Below are 21433 nucleotides of genomic sequence, written 5' to 3' on the forward strand. Positions count from 1 at the left end.
GATGTCGGAGGGAGTACAGTCAGACACTGTCCCACGAACTGAGTGAACCATTGCCCATCGTACCGCAGAGTGACCCCTCACCCTTACCCTACCGTGACCCTGCCTCTGACCTGACTCAAGGTCTCCAGCTGCTGCCTGTCTGTGGGATCCTCAGCCAGCTGTGCCAGGAGCTGCAGGAAGTCCGGGCTGGGAGGGGTGTTGATGTCCAGGAAGTGTGTCAGGGCCTGTGTCACGGTACAGGCGGGCAGGCGAGAGTCTTGTACCCAGGTCTGCTGATTTCCTGTGGGGGTGGGGGAGGGAGAGAGAGAGGTGGGGGATGTCAGTCCACCATCCACTGCAGGACTTCACAATGGTCACCAGGTACTTAACCTCCTCCTCACTGGGTATTTAACTCTTTCCTCGCTGGGTATTTCACTCTTTCCTCACTGGGTATTTGACTCTCTCTTCACTGGGTATTTAACACCATCCATGTTAACAATATAACTCTCCTCCACAATAGGTATTTATCCCCGCCCCTCCCAGTAGGTATTTAAATCTCCTCCTGAGTATTTAAAGCCCTTCTTACAAAAGCAGTTAACTCTCCTGCCAAGGATTTAACAAGGACACGTTTACTTTGAGTGCTACCACACTTCAGTGTGCAATGCCTTGATGGATCAGACAAACAGGCTAATACGCTCGAAGATGCTGACGTCAGGAAAGAGGACCCGCTGGAACTTCAGAAAACCATGAGGAGAGGTCCCAGGGTCCCAGTCCGGGGTCAGGACGGGTCCGAGCTCTGTACCCACCTTGCCCTTGGGCCCTGTGTTGCAGCCTCTGCAGACAGACCAGGTCGTTGTGGGGAGGCAGATCCTGCAGTCGTTCCAGCAGCCGCTCCACCTCGGCCTCACTGTTGGCGGGGTGGATGCCCACGTGGTCCCCGGGCTGGTAGCTCAGTTCCACGCCGCTCACTCTCAGACGCACCAGGATGGTTGACCGCCTGGGGTGGGGGGGGGGAGGGTCGGTGTAGACAACAGACACAGCGACTCAGTACCCCCCCAGTGCTCATCACCCCCAGCCATCCATCATGCGTCCATTCCCCACGGGCTGCCCTGCCTGGCCCCCAACCCCATGCCATGCTGGTGATCCGACCCCCACTTGTCTCGTGGTCAGTGGTCCCAGCACACCCGGGGCAGGATCAGCCCCACTTCAGCACTTCCTGATCCGTCCCCCACCTGACTCGTGGTCAGTGGTCCAGACACACCCGGGGCAGGATCAGCCCCACTTCAGCACTCCCTGATCCGGCCCCCCACCTGTCTCGTGGTCAGCAGTCCAGACACACCCGGGGCAGGATTGGCCCCACTCCAGCACTCACTTATCCGGCCCCCACCTGACTCGTGGTCAGTGGTCCAGACACACCCGGGGCAGGATCGGCCCCACTCCAGCACTCCCTGATCCAGCCCCCCCACCTGTCTCGTGGTCAGTGGTCCAGACACACCCGGGGCAGGATCAGCCCCACTTCAGCACTCCCTGATCCGTCCCCCACCTGTCTCGTGGTCAGTGGTCCAGACACACCCGGGGCAGGATCAGCCCCACTTCAGCACTTCCTGATCCGTCCCCCACCTGTCTCGTGGTCAGTGGTCCTGACACACCCGGGGCAGGATCAGCCCCACTCCAGCACTCCCTGATCCAGCCCCCCACCTGTCTCGTGGTCAGTGGTCCCAGCACACCCGGGGCAGGATCGGCCCCACTCCAGCACTCCCTGATCCGGCCCCCCCACCTGTCTCGTGGTCAGTGGTCCTGACACACCCGGGGCAGGATCAGCCCCACTCCAGCACTCTCTGATCCGGCCCCCCCACCTGTCTCGTGGTCAGTGGTCCAGACACACCCGGGGCAGGATCGGCCCCAGTCCAGCACTCCCTGATCCGGCCCCCCACCTGTCTCGTGGTCAGCAGTCCAGACACACCCGGGGCAGGATTGGCCCCAGTCCAGCACTCCCTGAACCGGCCCCCACCTGTCTCGTGGTCAGCAGTCCAGACACACCCAGGGCAGGATCAGCCCCACTCCAGCACTCCCTGATCCGGCCACCCACCTGTCTCGTGGTCAGCAGTCCAGACACACCCGGGGCAGGATCAGCCCCACTCCAGCACTCCCTGATCCGGCCACCCACCTGTCTCGTGGTCAGCAGTCCAGACACACCCAGGGCAGGATCAGCCCCACTCCAGCACTCCCTGATCCGGCCACCCACCTGTCTCGTGGTCAGCAGTCCAGACACACCCAGGGCAGGATCAGCCCCACTCCAGCACTCCCTGATCCGGCCCCCCACCTGTCTCGTGGTCAGCAGTCCAGACACACCCGGGGCAGGATTGGCCCCACTCCAGCACTCCCTGATCCGGCCCCCCACCTGTCTCGTGGTCAGCGGTCCAGACACACCCGGGGCAGGATCAGCCCCACTCCAGCACTCCCTGATCCGGCCACCCACCTGTCTCGTGGTCAGTGGTCCAGACACACCCGGGGCAGGATCGGCCCCACTCCAGCACTCCCTGATCCGGCCCCCCCACCTGTCTCGTGGTCAGCAGTCCAGACACACCCAGGGCAGGATCAGCCCCACTCCAGCACTCCCTGATTCTGAATTTTATATCGGGTCGGGGGTGTGAAGAGTCTGCGGTGCAGAGAATCAGCATACCGGCATGTCCCAGATCGATGCCCAGCGTGGAGACACAGGGGAATGCAGTAACACACCATCACAACATCTGCTGCGGTGTCTCAGGGTTGGGGGGGGAGAGAGGGACCATTGTCAATTCGGGTGTGGAGCCCATGACAACATTAGGCATCACTTGCATGGTGTGGAAGGACGTTGCTCACAGAGGTCTGGGACTGACAGAGCAGCAGGGACAAGCAGAGGGTAGTGGTGAAGGAGATGTTCAGTCTGACAGTGACAACACCGGAGGATAGAGTGGTGAAGGTGTTCAGTCTGACGCTGACAACACCGGAGGATAGAGTGGTGAAGGTGTTCAGTCTGACACTGACAACACCGGAGGATAGAGTGGTGAAGACGTTCAGGCTGACGATGACAACACCGGAGGATAGAGTGGTGAAGGAGGTGTTCAGTCTGACAGTGACAGCACCAGAGGTTAGAGTGGTGAAGGAGGTGTTCAGTCTGACACTGACAACACCGGAGGATAGAGTGGTGAAGACGCTCAGGCTGACGATGACAACACCGGAGGATAGAGTGCTGAAGGTGTTAAGTCTGACGGTGACAACACCGGAGGATAGAGTGGTGAAGGAGGTGTTCAGTCTGACACTGACAACACCGGAGGATAGAGTGGTGAAGACGTTCAGGCTGACGATGACAACACCGGAGGATAGAGTGCTGAAGGTGTTCAGTCTGACAGTGACAACACGGGAGATAGAGTGGTGAAGGCGTTCAGTCTGACAGTGAGAATACCAGAGGATAGAGTGGTGAAGGTCTTCAGTCTGACGGTGACAACACCGGAGGATAGAGTGGTGAATATGTTCAGTCTGACAGTGACAACACCGGAGGATAGAGTGGTGAAGGAGATGTTCAGTCTGATGATGACAACACCGGAGGATAGAGTGGTGAAGGAGGTCTTCAGTATGACTGTGACAACATCGGAGGATAGAGTGGTGATGCAGATGTTCAGTCTGACACTGACAACACCAGAGGATAGAGTGGTGAAGATGTTCAGTCTGACGGTGACAACACCGGAGGATAGAGTGGTGAAGGTGTTCAATCTGACGGTGACAACACCAGAGGATAGAGTGGTGATGGAGATGTTCAGTCTGACACTGACAACACCAGAGGATAGAGTGGTGAATGTGTTCAGTCTGACGGTGACAACTCGGGAGGATAGAGTGGTGAAGGTGTTCAGTCTGACAGTGACAACACCGGAGGATAGAGTGGTGAAGGAGGTGTTTACTCTGACGGTGACAACACCGGAGGATAGAGTGGTGAAAGTGTTCAGTCTGACGGTGACAACACCAGAGGATAGAGTGGTGAAGGTGTTCAGTCTGACTGTGACAATATCGGAGGATAGACTGGTGAAAGGAGCTGATCAGTCTGGCGCTGACAACACCAGAGGATAGAGTGGTGAAGGTGTTCAGTCTGACGCTGACAACACCGGAGGATAGAGTGGTGAAGGAGGTGTTCAGTCTGACAGTGACAGCACCGGAGGTTAGAGTGGTGAAGGAGGTGTTCAGTCTGACACTGACAACACCGGAGGATAGAGTGGTGAAGACGCTCAGGCTGACGATGACAACACCGGAGGATAGAGTGGTGAAGGTGTTCAGTCTGACGGTGACAAAACCGGAGGATAGAGTGGTGAAGGTGTTCAGTCTGACAGTGACAACACCGGACGATAGAGAGGTGAAGGTGTTCAGTCTGACTGTGACAACACCGGAGGATAGAGTGGTGAAGGAGGTGTTCAGTCTGACACTGACAACACCGGAGGATAGAGTGGTGAAGACGTTCAGGCTGACGATGACAACACCGGAGGATAGAGTGCTGAAGGTGTTCAGTCTGACAGTGACAACACGGGAGATAGAGTGGTGAAGGCGTTCAGTCTGACGGTGAGAATACCAGAGGATAGAGTGGTGAAGGTCTTCAGTCTGACGGTGACAACACCGGAGGATAGAGTGGTGAATATGTTCAGTCTGACAGTGACAACACCGGAGGATAGAGTGGTGAAGGAGATGTTCAGTCTGATGATGACAACACCGGAGGATAGAGTGGTGAAGGAGGTCTTCAGTATGACTGTGACAACATCGGAGGATAGAGTGGTGATTGAGATGTTCAGTCTGACACTGACAACACCAGAGGATAGAGTGGTGAAGATGTTCAGTCTCACAGTGACAACACCAGAAGATAGAGTGGTGCAGGAGATGTTCAGTCTCACACTGACAACACCGGAGAATAGAGTGCTTAAGGTGTTCAGTCTGACGGTGACAACACCGGAGGATAGAGTGGTGAAGATGTTCAGTCTGACGGTGACAACACCGGAGGATAGAGTGGTGAAGGAGGTGTTCAGTCTGACAGTGACAGTACCGGAGGATAGAGTGGTGAATGTGTTCAGTCTGACGGTGACAACACCGGAGGATAGAGTGGTGAAGGAGTTGTTCAGTCTGACGGTGAGAAAACCGGAGGATAGAGTGGTGAAGGAGATGTTCAGTCTGACGGTGACGACACCGGAGGATAGAGTGGTGAAGGAGGTGTTCAGTCTGACGGTGACAACATCGGAGGATAGAGTGGTGAAGGAGTTGTTCAGTCTGACACTGACTACACCGGAGGATAGAGTGGTGAAGGTGTTCAGTCTGACAGTGACAACACTGGAGGATAGAGTGGTGAATGTGCTCAGTCTGACGGTGACAACATCGGAGGATAGAGTGGTGAAGGTGTTCAGTCTGACGGTGACAACACCAGAGGATAGAGTGGTGAAGATGTTCAGTCTCACAGTGACAACACCAGAAGATAGAGTGGTGCAGGAGATGTTCAGTCTCACACTGACAACACCGGAGAATAGAGTGCTTAAGGTGTTCAGTCTGACGGTGACAACACCGGAGGATAGAGTGGTGAAGATGTTCAGTCTGACGGTGACAACACCGGAGGATAGAGTGGTGAAGGAGGTGTTCAGTCTGACAGTGACAGCACCGGAGGATAGAGTGGTGAATGTGTTCAGTCTGACGGTGACAACACCGGAGGATAGAGTGGTGAAGGAGTTGTTCAGTCTGACGGTGAGAAAACCGGAGGATAGAGTGGTGAAGGAGGTGTTCAGTCTGACGGTGACAACATCGGAGGATAGAGTGGTGAAGGAGTTGTTCAGTCTGACACTGACTACACCGGAGGATAGAGTGGTGAAGGTGTTCAGTCTGACAGTGACAACACTGGAGGATAGAGTGGTGAAGGTGTTCAGTCTGACGGTGACAACACCAGAGGATAGAGTGGTGAAGGAGATGTTCAGTCTGACGATGAGAACACCAGAGGATAGAGTGGTGAAGGTGTTCAGTCTGACGATGTGAACACCGGAGGATAGAATGGTGAAGATGTTCAGTCTGACGGTGACAACACCAGAGGATACAGTGGTGAAGGTGTTCAGTCTGACACCGACAACACCGGAGTATAGGGTGGTGAAGGAAATGTTCAGTCTGATGGTGAGAAAACCGGAGGATAGAGAGGTGAAGGTGTTCAGTCTGACAGTGACAACACCGGACGATAGAGTGGTGAAGGTGTTCAGTCTGACAGTGACAACACTGGAGGAAACAGTGGTGAAGGAGATGTTCAGTCTGATGATGACAACACCAGAGGATATAGTGGTGAAGGTGTTCAGTCTGACGGTGACAACACCGGAGGATAGAGTGGTGAAGGTGTTCAGTCTGACAGTGACAACACCGGAGGATAGAGTGGTGAAGACGTTCAGGCTGACGATGACAACACCGGAGGATAGAGTGGTGAAGGTGTTCAGTCTGATGGTGACAACACCAGAGGATAGAGTGGTGAAGGAGATGTTCAGTCTGACGATGAGAACACCAGAGGATAGAGTGGTGAAGGTGTTCAGTCTGACAGTGACAACACCGGAGGATAGAGTGGTGAAGGTGTTCAGTCTGACGATGTGAACACCGGAGGATAGAATGGTGAAGATGTTCAGTCTGACGGTGACAACACCAGAGGATACAGTGGTGAAGGTGTTCAGTCTGACACCGACAACACCGGAGTATAGGGTGGTGAAGGAGATGTTCAGTCTGATGGTGAGAAAACCGGAGGATAGAGAGGTGAAGGTGTTCAGTCTGACAGTGACAACACCGGACGATAGAGTGGTGAAGGTGTTCAGTCTGACAGTGACAACACTGGAGGAAAGAGTGGTGAAGGAGATGTTCAGTCTGATGATGACAACACCAGAAGATATAGTGGTGAAGGTGTTCAGTCTGACGGTGACAACACCGGAGGATAGAGTGGTGAAGGTGTTCAGTCTGACAGTGACAACACCGGAGGATAGAGTGGTGAAGGAGGTGTTCAGTCTGACAGTGACAGCACCGGAGGATAGAGTGGTGAATGTGTTCAGTCTGACGGTGACAACACCGGAGGATAGAGTGGTGAAGGAGTTGTTCAGTCTGACGGTGAGAAAACCGGAGGATAGAGTGGTGAAGGAGATGTTCAGTCTGACGGTGACGACACCGGAGGATAGAGTGGTGAAGGAGGTGTTCAGTCTGACGGTGACAACATCGGAGGATAGAGTGGTGAAGGAGTTGTTCAGTCTGACACTGACTACACCGGAGGATAGAGTGGTGAAGGTGTTCAGTCTGACAGTGACAACACTGGAGGATAGAGTGGTGAAGGTGTTCAGTCTGACGGTGACAACACCAGAGGATAGAGTGGTGAAGGAGATGTTCAGTCTGACGATGAGAACACCAGAGGATAGAGTGATGAAAGTGTTCAGTCTGACAGTGACAACACCGGAGGATAGAGTGGTGAAGGTGTTCAGTCTGACGATGTGAACACCGGAGGATAGAATGGTGAAGATGTTCAGTCTGACGGTGACAACACCAGAGGATACAGTGGTGAAGGTGTTCAGTCTGACACCGACAACACCGGAGTATAGGGTGGTGAAGGAAATGTTCAGTCTGATGGTGAGAAAACCGGAGGATAGAGAGGTGAAGGTGTTCAGTCTGACAGTGACAACACCGGACGATAGAGTGGTGAAGGTGTTCAGTCTGACAGTGACAACACTGGAGGAAACAGTGGTGAAGGAGATGTTCAGTCTGATGATGACAACACCAGAGGATATAGTGGTGAAGGTGTTCAGTCTGACGGTGACAACACCGGAGGATAGAGTGGTGAAGGTGTTCAGTCTGACAGTGACAACACCGGAGGATAGAGTGGTGAAGACGTTCAGGCTGACGATGACAACACCGGAGGATAGAGTGGTGAAGGTGTTCAGTCTGATGGTGACAACACCAGAGGATAGAGTGGTGAAGGAGATGTTCAGTCTGACGATGAGAACACCAGAGGATAGAGTGGTGAAGGTGTTCAGTCTGACAGTGACAACACCGGAGGATAGAGTGGTGAAGGTGTTCAGTCTGACGATGTGAACACCGGAGGATAGAATGGTGAAGATGTTCAGTCTGACGGTGACAACACCAGAGGATACAGTGGTGAAGGTGTTCAGTCTGACACCGACAACACCGGAGTATAGGGTGGTGAAGGAGATGTTCAGTCTGATGGTGAGAAAACCGGAGGATAGAGAGGTGAAGGTGTTCAGTCTGACAGTGACAACACCGGACGATAGAGTGGTGAAGGTGTTCAGTCTGACAGTGACAACACTGGAGGAAAGAGTGGTGAAGGAGATGTTCAGTCTGATGATGACAACACCAGAAGATATAGTGGTGAAGGTGTTCAGTCTGACGGTGACAACACCGGAGGATAGAGTGGTGAAGGTGTTCAGTCTGACAGTGACAACACCGGAGGATAGAGTGGTGAAGACGTTCAGGCTGACGATGACAACACCGGAGGATAGAGTGGTGAAGGTGTTCAGTCTGATGGTGACAACACCAGAGGATAGAGTGGTGAAGGAGATGTTCAGTCTGACGGTGACAACACCAGAGGATACAGTGGTGAAGGTGTTCAGTATGATGGTGACAACACGGGAGGATAGAGTGGTGAAGGTGTTCAGTCTGACACTGACAACACTGGAGGATAGAGTGGTGACGGAGATGTTCAGTCTGACGGTGACAACACCGGAGGATAGAGTGGTGAAGGTGTTCAGTCTGGCGCTGACAACACCAGAGGATAGAGTGGTAAAGGAGATGTTCAGTCTGACAGTGACAACACCGGAGGATAGAGTGGTGAAGGTGTTCAGTCTGACGATGTGAACACCGGAGGATAGAGTGGTGAAGGTGTTCAGTCTGACGGTGACAACACCAGAGGATAGAGTGGTGAAGGTGTTCAGTCTGACGATGTGAACACCGGAGGATAGAGTGGTGAAGGTGTTCAGTCTGACGGTGACAACACCAGAGGATAGAGTGGTGAAGGTGTTCAGTCTGACGATGTGAACACCGGAGGATAGAGTGGTGAAGGTGTTCAGTTTGACACTGACAACACCGGAGGATAGAGTAGTGAAGGAGATGTTCTGTCTGACGATGACAACACCGGAGGATAGAGTGGTGAAGGAGATGTTCAGTGTGACGGTGACAACACTGGAGGATAGAGTGGTGAAGGTGTTCAGTCTGACGATGTGAACACCAGAGGATAGAGTGGTGAAGGTGTTCAGTCTGACACTGACAACACCGGAGGATAGAGTGGTGAAGGTGTTCAGTCTGATGATGTGAACACCGGAGGATAGAGTGGTGAAGGTGTTCAGTCTGACACTGACAACACCGGAGGATACAGTGGTGAAGGTGTTCAGTCTAACGATGACAACTCCGGACAATAGAGTGGTGAAGGTGTTCAGTCTGACACTGACAACACCGGAGGATAAAGTGGTGAAGGTGTTCAGTCTGACGGTGACAACACCGGAGGATAGAGTGGTGAAGGTGTTCAGTCTGACGGTGACAACACCGGAGGATAGATTGGTGAAGGTGTTCAGTCTGACGGTGACAACACCGGAGGATAGAGTGGTGAAGGAGCTGTTCAGTCTGACGGTGACTACACCAGAGGATAGAGTGGTGAAGGAGGTGGTCAGTCTGATGGAGACAACACCAGAGGATAGAGTGGTGAAGGTGTTCAACCTGACGGTGACAACACAGGAGGATAGAGTGGTGAAGGAGGTGGTCAGTCTGATGGAGACAACACCAGAGGATAGAGTGGTGAAGGTGTTCAACCTGACGGTGACAACACAGGAGGATAGGGTGGTGAAGGAGAAGTTCAGTCTGACGGTGACAACACCGGAGGATAGAGTGGTGAAGGAGATGTTCAGTCTGATGATGACAACGCCGGAGGATAGAGTGGTGAAGGAGGTGTTCAGCCTGACGGTGACAACACCGGACGATAGAGTGGTGAAGGTGTTCAGTCTGACGGTGACAACACCGGAGGATAGAGTGCTGAAGGTGTTAAGACTGACGGCACCAACACCGGAGGATAGAGTGGTGATGGAGATGTTCAGTCTGACACTGACAACACCGGAGGATAGAGTGGTTAAGGTGTTCAGACTGACAGCGACAACACCGGACGATAGAGTGGTGAAGGAGGTGTTCAGTCTGACACTGACAACACCGGAGTATAGGGTGGTGAAGGCGTTCAGTCTGACGGTGAGAAAACCGGAGGATAGAGTGGTGAAGGTGTTCAGTCTGACGGTGACAACACCGGAGGATAGAGTGGTGAAGGAGGTGTTCAGCCTGACGGTGACAACACCGGACGATAGAGTGGTGAAGGTGTTCAGTCTGACGGTGACAACACCGGAGGATAGAGTGGTGAAGGTGTTCAGTCTGACGGTGACAACACCAGAGGATAGAGTGCTGAAGGTGTTAAGACTGACGGTACCAACACCGGAGGATAGAGTGGTGATGGAGATGTTCAGTCTGACTCTGACAACACCGGAGGATAGAGTGGTGAAGGTGTTCAGTCTGATGGTGACAACACCGTACGATAGAGTGGTGAAGGAGATGTTCAGCCTGACGATGACAACACCGGAGGATAGAGTGGTGAAGGAGATGTTCAGTCTCACACTGACAACACCGGAGGATAGAGTGGTGAAAGTGTTCAGACTGACAGTGACAACACCGAACGATAGAGTGGTGAAGGTGTTCAGTCTGAAAGTGACAACACCGGAGGATAGAGTGGTGAAGGAGATGTTCAGTCTGACAGTGACAACACCGGAGGATAGAGTGGTGAAGGAGGTGTTCAGTCTGACAGTGACAACACCGGAGGATAGAGTGGTGAAAGTGCTCAGTCTGACGGTGACAACATCGGAGGATAGAGTGGTGATGGAGATGTTCATTCTGACGGTGACAACACCGGAGAATAGAGTGGTGATGGAGATGTTCAGTCTGACGGTAACAACACCGGAGGGTAGAGTGGTGAAGGTGTTCAGTCTGACGGTGACAACACCAGAGGATAGAGTGGTGAAGGTGTTCATTCTGACGGTGACAACACCGGAGGATAGAGTGGTGAAGGTGTTCAGTCTGACGGTGACAACACCGGAGGATAGAGTGGTGAAGGAGGTGTTCAGTCTGACGATGACAACACCGGAGGATAGAGTGGTGAAGTAGATGTTCAGTCTGACGATGACAATACCGGAAAATAGAGTGGTGAAGGTGTTCAGTCTGACGGTGACAACACCGGAGGATAGTGTGGTGAAGGTGTTCAGTCTGACGGTGACAACACCAGAGGATAGAGTGGTGAAGGTGTTAAGACTGACGGTACGAACACCGGAGGATAGAGTGGTGAAGGAGGTGTTCAGTCTGACGGTGAGAACACCAGAGGATAGAGTGGTGAAGGTGTTCAGTCTGACAGCGACAACACCGGAGGATAGAGTGGTGAAGGAGGTGTTCAGCCTGACGGTGACAACACCGGAGGATAGAGTGGTGAAGGTGTTCAGTCTGATGGTGACAACACCGTACGATAGAGTGGTGAAGGAGATGTTCAGCCTGACGATGACAACACCGGAGGATAGAGTGGTGAAGGAGATGTTCAGTCTCACACTGACAACACCGGAGGATAGAGTGGTGAAAGTGTTCAGACTGACAGTGACAACACCGAACGATAGAGTGGTGAAGGTGTTCAGTCTGAAAGTGACAACACCGGAGGATAGAGTGGTGAAGGAGATGTTCAGTCTGACAGTGACAACACCGGAGGATAGAGTGGTGAAGGAGGTGTTCAGTCTGACAGTGACAACACCGGAGGATAGAGTGGTGAAAGTGCTCAGTCTGACGGTGACAACATCGGAGGATAGAGTGGTGATGGAGATGTTCATTCTGACGGTGACAACACCGGAGAATAGAGTGGTGATGGAGATGTTCAGTCTGACGGTAACAACACCGGAGGGTAGAGTGGTGAAGGTGTTCAGTCTGACGGTGACAACACCAGAGGATAGAGTGGTGAAGGTGTTCATTCTGACGGTGACAACACCGGAGGATAGAGTGGTGAAGGTGTTCAGTCTGTCGGTGACAACACCGGAGGATAGAGTGGTGAAGGTGTTCAGTCTGACGGTGACAACACCGGAGGATAGAGTGGTGAAGGAGGTGTTCAGTCTGACGATGACAACACCGGAGGATAGAGTGGTGAAGTAGATGTTCAGTCTGACGATGACAATACCGGAAAATAGAGTGGTGAAGGTGTTCAGTCTGACGGTGACAACACCGGAGGATAGTGTGGTGAAGGTGTTCAGTCTGACGGTGACAACACCAGAGGATAGAGTGGTGAAGGTGTTAAGACTGACGGTACGAACACCGGAGGATAGAGTGGTGAAGGAGGTGTTCAGTCTGACGGTGAGAACACCAGAGGATAGAGTGGTGAAGGTGTTCAGTCTGACAGCGACAACACCGGAGGATAGAGTGGTGAAGGAGGTGTTCAGCCTGACGGTGACAACACCGGAGGATAGAGTGGTGAAGGTGTTAAGACTGACGGTGACAACACCGGAGGATAGAGTGGTGAAGGAGATGTTCAGTCTGACGGTGACAACACCAGAGGATAGAGTGGTGAAGGAGATTTTCAGTCTGACGGCGACAACACCGGAGGATAGAGTGGTGAAGGAGGTGTTCAGCCTGACGGTGACAACACCGGAGGATAGAGTGGTGAAGGTGTTCAGTCTGACGATGTGAACACCGGAGGATAGAGTGGTGAAGGTGTTCAGTTTGACACTGACAACACCGGAGGATAGAGTAGTGAAGGAGATGTTCTGTCTGACGATGACAACACCGGAGGATAGAGTGGTGAAGGAGATGTTCAGTCTGACGGTGACAACACTGGAGGATAGAGTGGTGAAGGTGTTCAGTCTGACGATGTGAACACCAGAGGATAGAGTGGTGAAGGTGTTCAGTCTGACACTGACAACACCGGAGGATAGAGTGGTGAAGGTGTTCAGTCTGATGATGTGAACACCGGAGGATACAGTGGTGAAGGTGTTCAGTCTGACGATGACAACTCCGGACAATAGAGTGGTGAAGGTGTTCAGTCTGACACTGACAACACCGGAGGATAGAGTGGTGAAGGTGTTCAGTCTGACAGCGACAACACCGGACGATAGAGTGGTGAAGGTGTTCAGTCTGACGGTGACAACACCGGAGGATAGAGTGGTGAAGGAGATGTTCAGTCTGATGATGACAACGCCGGAGGATAGAGTGGTGAAGGAGGTGTTCAGCCTGACGGTGACAACACCGGACGATAGAGTGGTGAAGGTGTTCAGTCTGACGGTGACAACACCGGAGGATAGAGTGCTGAAGGTGTTAAGACTGACGGCACCAACACCGGAGGATAGAGTGGTGATGGAGATGTTCAGTCTGACACTGACAACACCGGAGGATAGAGTGGTTAAGGTGTTCAGACTGACAGCGACAACACCGGACGATAGAGTGGTGAAGGAGGTGTTCAGTCTGACACTGACAACACCGGAGTATAGGGTGGTGAAGGCGTTCAGTCTGACGGTGAGAAAACCGGAGGATAGAGTGGTGAAGGTGTTCAGTCTGACGGTGACAACACCGGAGGATAGAGTGGTGAAGGAGGTGTTCAGCCTGACGGTGACAACACCGGACGATAGAGTGGTGAAGGTGTTCAGTCTGACGGTGACAACACCGGAGGATAGAGTGGTGAAGGAGGTGTTCAGCCTGACGGTGACAACACCGGACGATAGAGTGGTGAAGGTGTTCAGTCTGACGGTGACAACACCGGAGGATAGAGTGGTGAAGGTGTTCAGTCTGACGGTGACAACACCAGAGGATAGAGTGCTGAAGGTGTTAAGACTGACGGTACCAACACCGGAGGATAGAGTGGTGATGGAGATGTTCAGTCTGACTCTGACAACACCGGAGGATAGAGTGGTGAAGGTGTTCAGTCTGATGGTGACAACACCGTACGATAGAGTGGTGAAGGAGATGTTCAGCCTGACGATGACAACACCGGAGGATAGAGTGGTGAAGGAGATGTTCAGTCTCACACTGACAACACCGGAGGATAGAGTGGTGAAAGTGTTCAGACTGACAGTGACAACACCGAACGATAGAGTGGTGAAGGTGTTCAGTCTGAAAGTGACAACACCGGAGGATAGAGTGGTGAAGGAGATGTTCAGTCTGACAGTGACAACACCGGAGGATAGAGTGGTGAAGGAGGTGTTCAGTCTGACAGTGACAACACCGGAGGATAGAGTGGTGAAAGTGCTCAGTCTGACGGTGACAACATCGGAGGATAGAGTGGTGATGGAGATGTTCATTCTGACGGTGACAACACCGGAGAATAGAGTGGTGATGGAGATGTTCAGTCTGACGGTAACAACACCGGAGGGTAGAGTGGTGAAGGTGTTCAGTCTGACGGTGACAACACCAGAGGATAGAGTGGTGAAGGTGTTCATTCTGACGGTGACAACACCGGAGGATAGAGTGGTGAAGGTGTTCAGTCTGACGGTGACAACACCGGAGGATAGAGTGGTGAAGGTGTTCAGTCTGACGGTGACAACACCGGAGGATAGAGTGGTGAAGGAGGTGTTCAGTCTGACGATGACAACACCGGAGGATAGAGTGGTGAAGTAGATGTTCAGTCTGACGATGACAATACCGGAAAATAGAGTGGTGAAGGTGTTCAGTCTGACGGTGACAACACCGGAGGATAGTGTGGTGAAGGTGTTCAGTCTGACGGTGACAACACCAGAGGATAGAGTGGTGAAGGTGTTAAGACTGACGGTACGAACACCGGAGGATAGAGTGGTGAAGGAGGTGTTCAGTCTGACGGTGAGAACACCAGAGGATAGAGTGGTGAAGGTGTTCAGTCTGACAGCGACAACACCGGAGGATAGAGTGGTGAAGGAGGTGTTCAGCCTGACGGTGACAACACCGGAGGATAGAGTGGTGAAGGAGATGTTCAGTCTGACGGTGACAACACCAGAGGATAGAGTGGTGAAGGAGATTTTCAGTCTGACGGCGACAACACCGGAGGATAGAGTGGTGAAGGAGGTGTTCAGCCTGACGGTGACAACACCGGAGGATAGAGTGGTGAAGGTGTTCAGTCTGACACTGACAACACCGGTGTATAGGGTGGTGAAGGCGTTCAATCTGACGGTGAGAAAACCAGAGGATAGAGTGGTGAAGGTGTTCAGTCTGACGGTGACAACACCGGAGGATAGAGTGGTGAAGGAGGTGTTCAGCCTAACGGTGACAACACCGGACGATAGAGTGGTGAAGGTGTTCAGTCTGACAGTGACAACACCGGAGGACAGAGTGGTGATGGAGATGTTCAGTCTGACTCTGACAACACCGGAGGATAGAGTGGTGAAGGTGTTCAGTCTGACAGTGACAACACTGGAGGATGGAGTGGTGAAGGAGATGTTCAGTCTGACACTGACAACACCGGAGGATAGAGTGGTGAAGGAGATGTTCAGTCTGATGATGACAACACCAGAGGATAGAGTGGTGAAGGAGATGTTCAGCCTGACGTGACAACACCGGACGATAGAGTGGTGAAGGTGTTCAGTCTGACGGTGACAACACCGGAGGATAGAGTGGTGAAGGAGATGTTCAGTCTGACGGTGACAACACCGGAGGATAGAGTGGTGAAGATGTTCAGCCTGATGTGACAACACCGGAGGATAGAGTGGTGAAGATGTTCAGTCTGACGGTGACAACACCGGAGGATAGAGTGGTGAAGGAGATGTTCAGTCTGACACTGACAACGCCGGAGGATAGAGTGGTGAAGGTGTTCAGTCTGACGATGACAACACCAGAGGATAGAGTGGTGAAGGTGTTCAATCTGACACTGACAGCACCGGAGGATAGAGTGATGAAGGAGGTGTTCAGTTTGATGGAGACAACACCAGAGGATAGAGTGGTGAAGGTGTTCAGTCTGACGGTGACAACACCGGAGGATAAAGTGGTGAAGATGTTCAGTTTGATGGTGACAACACCAGAGGATAGAGTGCTGAAGGAGGTGTTCAGTCTGACACTGACAACACCGGAGGATAGAGTGGTGTAGGAGGTGTTCAGTCTGACACTGACAACACCGGAGGATAGAGTGCTGAAGGAGATGTTCAGTCTGACACTGACAACACCGGAGGATAGAGTGGTGAAGGAGGTGTTCAGTCTGGCAGTGACAATACCGGAGGATAGAGTGGTGAAGGTGTTCAGTCTGACACTGACAACACCGGAGGACAGAGTGGTGATGGAGATGTTCAGTGTGACGGTGACAACACCGGAGGATAAAGTGGTGAAGATGTTCAGTTTGATGGTGACAACACCAGAGGATAGAGTGCTGAAGGAGGTGTTCAGTCTGACACTGACAACACCGGAGGATAGAGTGGTGTAGGAGGTGTTCAGTCTGACACTGACAACACCGGAGGATAGAGTGCTGAAGGAGATGTTCAGTCTGACACTGACAACACCGGAGGATAGAGTGGTGAAGGAGGTGTTCAGTCTGGCAGTGACAATACCGGAGGATAGAGTGGTGAAGGTGTTCATTCTGACACTGACAACACCGGAGGATAGAGTGGTGAAGGTGTTGGGTCTGACGGTGACAACACCGGAGGATAGAGTGGTGAAGGTGTTCAGTCTGACAGTGACAACACCGGAGGATAGAGTGTTGAAGGAGATGTTCAGTCTGACGGTGACAACACTGGATGATAGAGTGGTGAAGGAGATGTTCAGTCTGACAGTGACAACACGGGAGGATAATGTGGTGAAGGAGGTGTTCAGTCTGACGATGACAACACCGGAGGATAGAGTGGTGAAGGTGTTCAGTCTGACGGTGACAACACCGGAGGATAGAGTGGTTAAGGAGGTGTTCGACCTGCTTGTCTGCATGGGTTACGTTATGGAGTATAAAGTTTGATATCTGATGCTGCAACATTGCACAGTGGCAGGTCTAAATGAACGCTGGACAGCCCTGCGTGCAGTTTGGGCTTGATTACTAATTTGTTTGATACAGCATTGTAGGGCTGTAGGACCAGGTCCTGTACTGTTCCATCACCCTTCCTCTGGCAGCTCATTCTGGATACAGACCACTATTTACGGACAAGCAAGTCGCCCCTCAATGTCCTATTAAATGTTTCCCCTCTGATCTTAAACCTACATCCTATAGTTTTTGATTCGCCAACCCTGGGAAAAAGACTGAGTTGATTCAGCATATCTGTGCCCTCATGATTTTATGCACTTCTACAACATCACCTCTCAGTCTCCTGTGCTCCAAGGAGTGAAAACCCAGGCTGTCCCACCTCTCCCCCAAACTCAGTCCCTGGAATTCTGCCAGCTTCCTGAGGCACCCTTTCCACTTGAATAACAGCTTTCCCCTGGCAGGGTGGCCGATACTGAACACAAAATTCCGAGTGGGGCCTCACCAGTGTCCTGTAGAACGGCAGTGTGACCTCACATACTTCTATTGATTGAAATGCAGCACAGCCCTTCGAGCCCCAGCGCCTAGCAATCCCGATTTAACCCGAGCCTAATTATGGGACAATTTACAATGACCAATTGACCTGCCACCTGGAGAAAACCCACGCGATCACGGGAAGAGCGTAAAATCTCCTTGCAGGTAGCAGAGGGAAATGAACCCGGGTCACCGGTACTATAAAGCGTTGCGCCAACCAGAGCGCTAAAACGTTGTCGAAGAGTTATGTGCCGGGGGCAGGGAGAGAGATCCTGGGGAAGGGGCCATTTGCAGGATGTTCTGGAGAGTGTCTGTGACAGGGCAGGGGCCCCAGGCTGGAGTCTGGGATCCCCACATGACATCGGGGGAAAACTGACCCAGGGAGAGGAAGTGGATGGGATGGGACAGCAGAAACAGGTGACTGCATGGTTCCCCGCAGTGGCCAGGCTCTGCCATCCACAAAAACCCGACAACACCCACTGTCACCAAAAACAAAAGAGCTGGTGATCGACTTTGGGAAGAGCTCTGCTACACATGCCCCAGGTTACCTCAATAACGTTGAGGTTGAGAGAGTTGAGGGCTTCCATTTCCTGGGCATCAACACCACCAGTAACCCGCCCAGGTCCAGCCACATTGACACCACGGCCAGGACAGCTCACCAACACATTGACTTCTTCAGGAAGCTAAAGAAATTTGGCAGGTCCCGTCCACCCTTACCCATCTTTATAAATGCACCAATAGAAAGCATTGCGTCTGGATGCAGAACGGCTTGAGACAACTGCTCTGCATGTGGACACAGTCCAACACGTCACAGGAAGTCACCTCCTCTCTATAGACTGCCTATACTTCATGCTGCCTCAGTAACGCTGCCAACATAATCACAGGCCCCATCCACCCCGGCCATTCTCTCTGCACCCCTCTGCCATTCGGCAGAAGATACGAAATCCTGAAAGCACATGCCGCCAGGTTCCAGGACAGTTTCAAAGCTGCTGTCATTGGACCCTTGAATGGGCCTCTTCGACAAAAAGATTGACATCTGACCTCAAAATCTGCCTCGTTGTTTACCTGTACTGCTTCAGTAGCTTTTACACTCTATTCGGCATCTTTATTGTTTTACCTTGTTCTAGTTCGGTTCGCGGCGGGATGAATTGATCGGTATAAACAGTATGCAAGACAAACTTTTCACTGTATCTCGGTACGGATGACGATAAGGAACCAGTGCACGTCATGGCGAAAGATCTCCAGACCTGAGTGAGGGGCCTGGTGCAGGGCCATGCTGAGACAGGATCCGGCAGCAAGCTGGAGAGGTCTGCAGACCCCGAGGACTGGGCAAGGGGAGCTTCTGTCCATGGGGGGGGGGGGGGGGTAGGCGCCGGGGTGACCATGCTACCGTGTTGCCGATAAACCCAGGGAAAGGGGAACAGTTGGAACTGGAGACTCCTCAGGAACACAGGACACAGAACGGTCCTTCAGCTCCTCCTGTCTGCATTGAACATGATGCCAAATTAAACTACACCCTTTTGGCTGGTTCATGATCCATATCCCTTCATTCCCTGCACATCCATCGGTCTCTCAAAGTCGTTAAACTCCTCCAGCAATTTGTCTTCACCAGATTCCAGGAACTTGTATGAAACACTTGCCCCACACATCTCCTTTGAACCGAGTCCCTCCCACCTCTGGGGAAAAAAAGGCTTACTATTTACCCTGTCTATGCCTCTCATAATGTTGCAAATCTCCATCAGGTCTCCCCTCAGCATCCGTCTCTGCAGAGAGAACACCCAAATTTGTCCCACCACTCCTTACAGCACACACTTTCTAATCCAGGCAGCATACTGGTAAACCTCTTCTGCGCCCTCTCCGAAACCTCCTACAGTGGTGCACACAATACTCCAAATGTGGTCTGACGTGGCCGCCATGCAACTTTGTTACTCTGACATCCACTGCCCCGACCGATCAAGCATGCATCTTTCCTTATCATTCTCACGGTTCGAAGGTTCATTTATTGTCAGAGTATACAACTCCGGAATTATTCTTCTCCAGGTAGCAACGAAACCAAGAGCGAAGAGAAAAGCAGCACGATCATCTACCCCTAAATCCCACCTCCCCACAAAAACAAACAAAAGTAGATCAGGCACATTGACCCCCAAATCCCTCCCCCCCCCCATTTACTTGTGTGGTCACTTTACCAGCAATCTGGTCAGGACTGGCAGGGAGAGGGGGTGGAGAATTTCTGTAGTCAGACGTCAGGACCCTGGCCTGTTACCCATTCACTAGCACTCAGCCCCTCTGTCATGCCCATCCCAGTACCAGCTCAGCCCCTCCCTTTCTCCCTCAGTCCCTCCCAGTACAGCTCAGCCCCTCCCTTCCTCCCTCAGTCCCTCCCAGCCCTACCCTGTGGACTGTGGGCCCACCTACCCCGAGCTCTCGTGCTGTAGGTTCTGCCGTGACAACAGGCTCATCTGGAAGGTGCTCCTCCTGTGCAGCTGACTGAGGGCTGGACAACACAGAGCACAGGTCAGCGGGGGTGGGGGTGGGGGGGGGCAAGTGAAGGGTAAGTGAGGAAGGGAGTGACGAAAGCAGGGGTGAGAAGGTGGGGAGGGGGTGAAACATGGAGAGGGTCAGGGGGCTGACGGGGAGGTGTGGGGAGGGGGACTGAGGTACTGACTTGCTGTATCACACATACAGTGCATACACACACACACACACACACACACACACACGTACACACTGTATCACAATCTCTCACACGTTGCTCAAAATCTCACAACTGTACACATGCACACACACACACACACACAGTATCATATACAATCTCTCAGACATCGCTGAAAATCTCACAACTGTACACACGCGCGCGCACACACACACACGCGCACACGCACACACACACACACACACACACACACACACACACACACACAGCACTCAAGCTTTCTCTCTTTCTCTCTCACATGCACATACTGCTGAGCACAACCCCTCTGCTGCAGACACATCACCTGTCACCAGGTCCGGCCCCTGTGCTACCATCGAGAGTCGGCAGTGGTCTGGTCTCCAGACGGCAGAACTCTCAAAGGAGGAGTCTCCGTCCTCCTCTGTCTCAGCTGAGTCCTCGATACAGAACACCTCGCAGGCAGCCTGGGAAGGGCACGGCACACAGGTTCACTGTCACAAGGAGCAGTAAGGGAGGCAGGAAGAGTAAGGAGAGGGAGAAAGCAGACTGAGAAGGGAGAGACGGAGGGAGAGATGGAGGGAGAGAGTAAAGAGGGAGAAAAGCAGAGAGAAGAGGGCAAGGTGAGACAGAAACCAGAGGGAGGGAGGAACAGGGAAGAGGGGTGGAGACAGGAGATTGATCAGAGGGGTGGGCAGAGAAGGGATGGGGGTGAGTTGTGAGGAGGTCGTACGGGCGGCGGGTGAGAGTGTGAGAACGTGGACAGCGTCCCACCTTGAAGGTGTTGCGAGACCAGGCTCGGAACTGGTCCTCCTGTCCACACAGCTCGTCACCTTCGCCCAGGGTCAGCAACCTCTCTGCTCCCAGCTCCTCCAGTCTCGTGTCCACCGCACGGGCAAAGGCACAGAAGTGAGGATAGGCCCGGGAGCCCAGGCCAAACACGGCGAATCTGCAGGCAGAGAGGGGTCACAGAGTGAGGACAGAGGGCAGAGGTCACAGAGGAGGGGTTCACAAAGTGACCGCGGACCATGGAGAGCGGATGAGGGTCAAGGAGGAGGGGGTGAGTTTGGGTCACAGTGGCAGGTTGGCTGTCACGGAAATGGAATCATGAAGTGAGGTCTGTGGTCCTGGAGGGGTCACATCACAGGTCAAGGTGGGGGGGGGGGTTACAGAGTGAGGGCAGGGGTCATGGAGAGGGGAGAGAGGGTCACTTTGAAGAGACGGGGTTTGCGGTGTTGGTGGGACCGTGCACTGAATGGGGGAGTTCATGGAAGGGGCTC

General features: G+C 52.9%; 2 protein-coding genes across 2 annotated transcripts in view; both read right to left on the minus strand.

Annotated features, from left to right (window-relative positions):
* Positions 1-21433, minus strand: part of LOC140198057 (nitric oxide synthase 1-like) — a 79188-nt gene that overhangs the window by 15424 nt on the left and 42331 nt on the right. The window contains exons 16-20 of the mRNA XM_072258917.1: positions 20928-21102; positions 20482-20620; positions 19901-19979; positions 786-976; positions 111-280 (exon numbers count right to left, since the gene is read on the minus strand). Of these exons, the coding sequence (XP_072115018.1) occupies positions 111-280; positions 786-976; positions 19901-19979; positions 20482-20620; positions 20928-21102 (754 nt within the window). The remainder of the gene's footprint in view (positions 1-110; positions 281-785; positions 977-19900; positions 19980-20481; positions 20621-20927; positions 21103-21433) is intronic.
* Positions 2612-16624, minus strand: LOC140197465 (uncharacterized). Its single transcript, XM_072257424.1, has 4 exons — positions 15711-16624; positions 15420-15429; positions 13149-13560; positions 2612-2638 (listed from the first exon to the last, which is right to left on the minus strand). The coding sequence occupies exons 1-4, from the start codon at positions 16579-16581 to the stop codon at positions 2612-2614; spliced, it is 1320 nt and encodes a 439-aa protein (XP_072113525.1). The 5' UTR covers positions 16582-16624.

The sequence above is a fragment of the Mobula birostris genome, chromosome 5 (genome assembly GCF_030028105.1).
Source record: "Mobula birostris isolate sMobBir1 chromosome 5, sMobBir1.hap1, whole genome shotgun sequence".
NCBI lineage: Eukaryota > Metazoa > Chordata > Chondrichthyes > Myliobatiformes > Myliobatidae > Mobula > Mobula birostris.

Excerpts from the sequence above, each read along its gene's own strand:
- LOC140197465 (XM_072257424.1), bottom strand. The coding sequence starts at position 16,581 with ATGAACACCTTCACCACTCTATCCTCCGGTATTGTCACTGCCAGACTG. Across the intron at positions 2,639-13,148 it reads TATCGTCCGGTGTTGTCGCT|ACTCTTCACACCCCCGACCC; the intron begins GTCAGACTGAAC and ends TCTGCACCGCAG.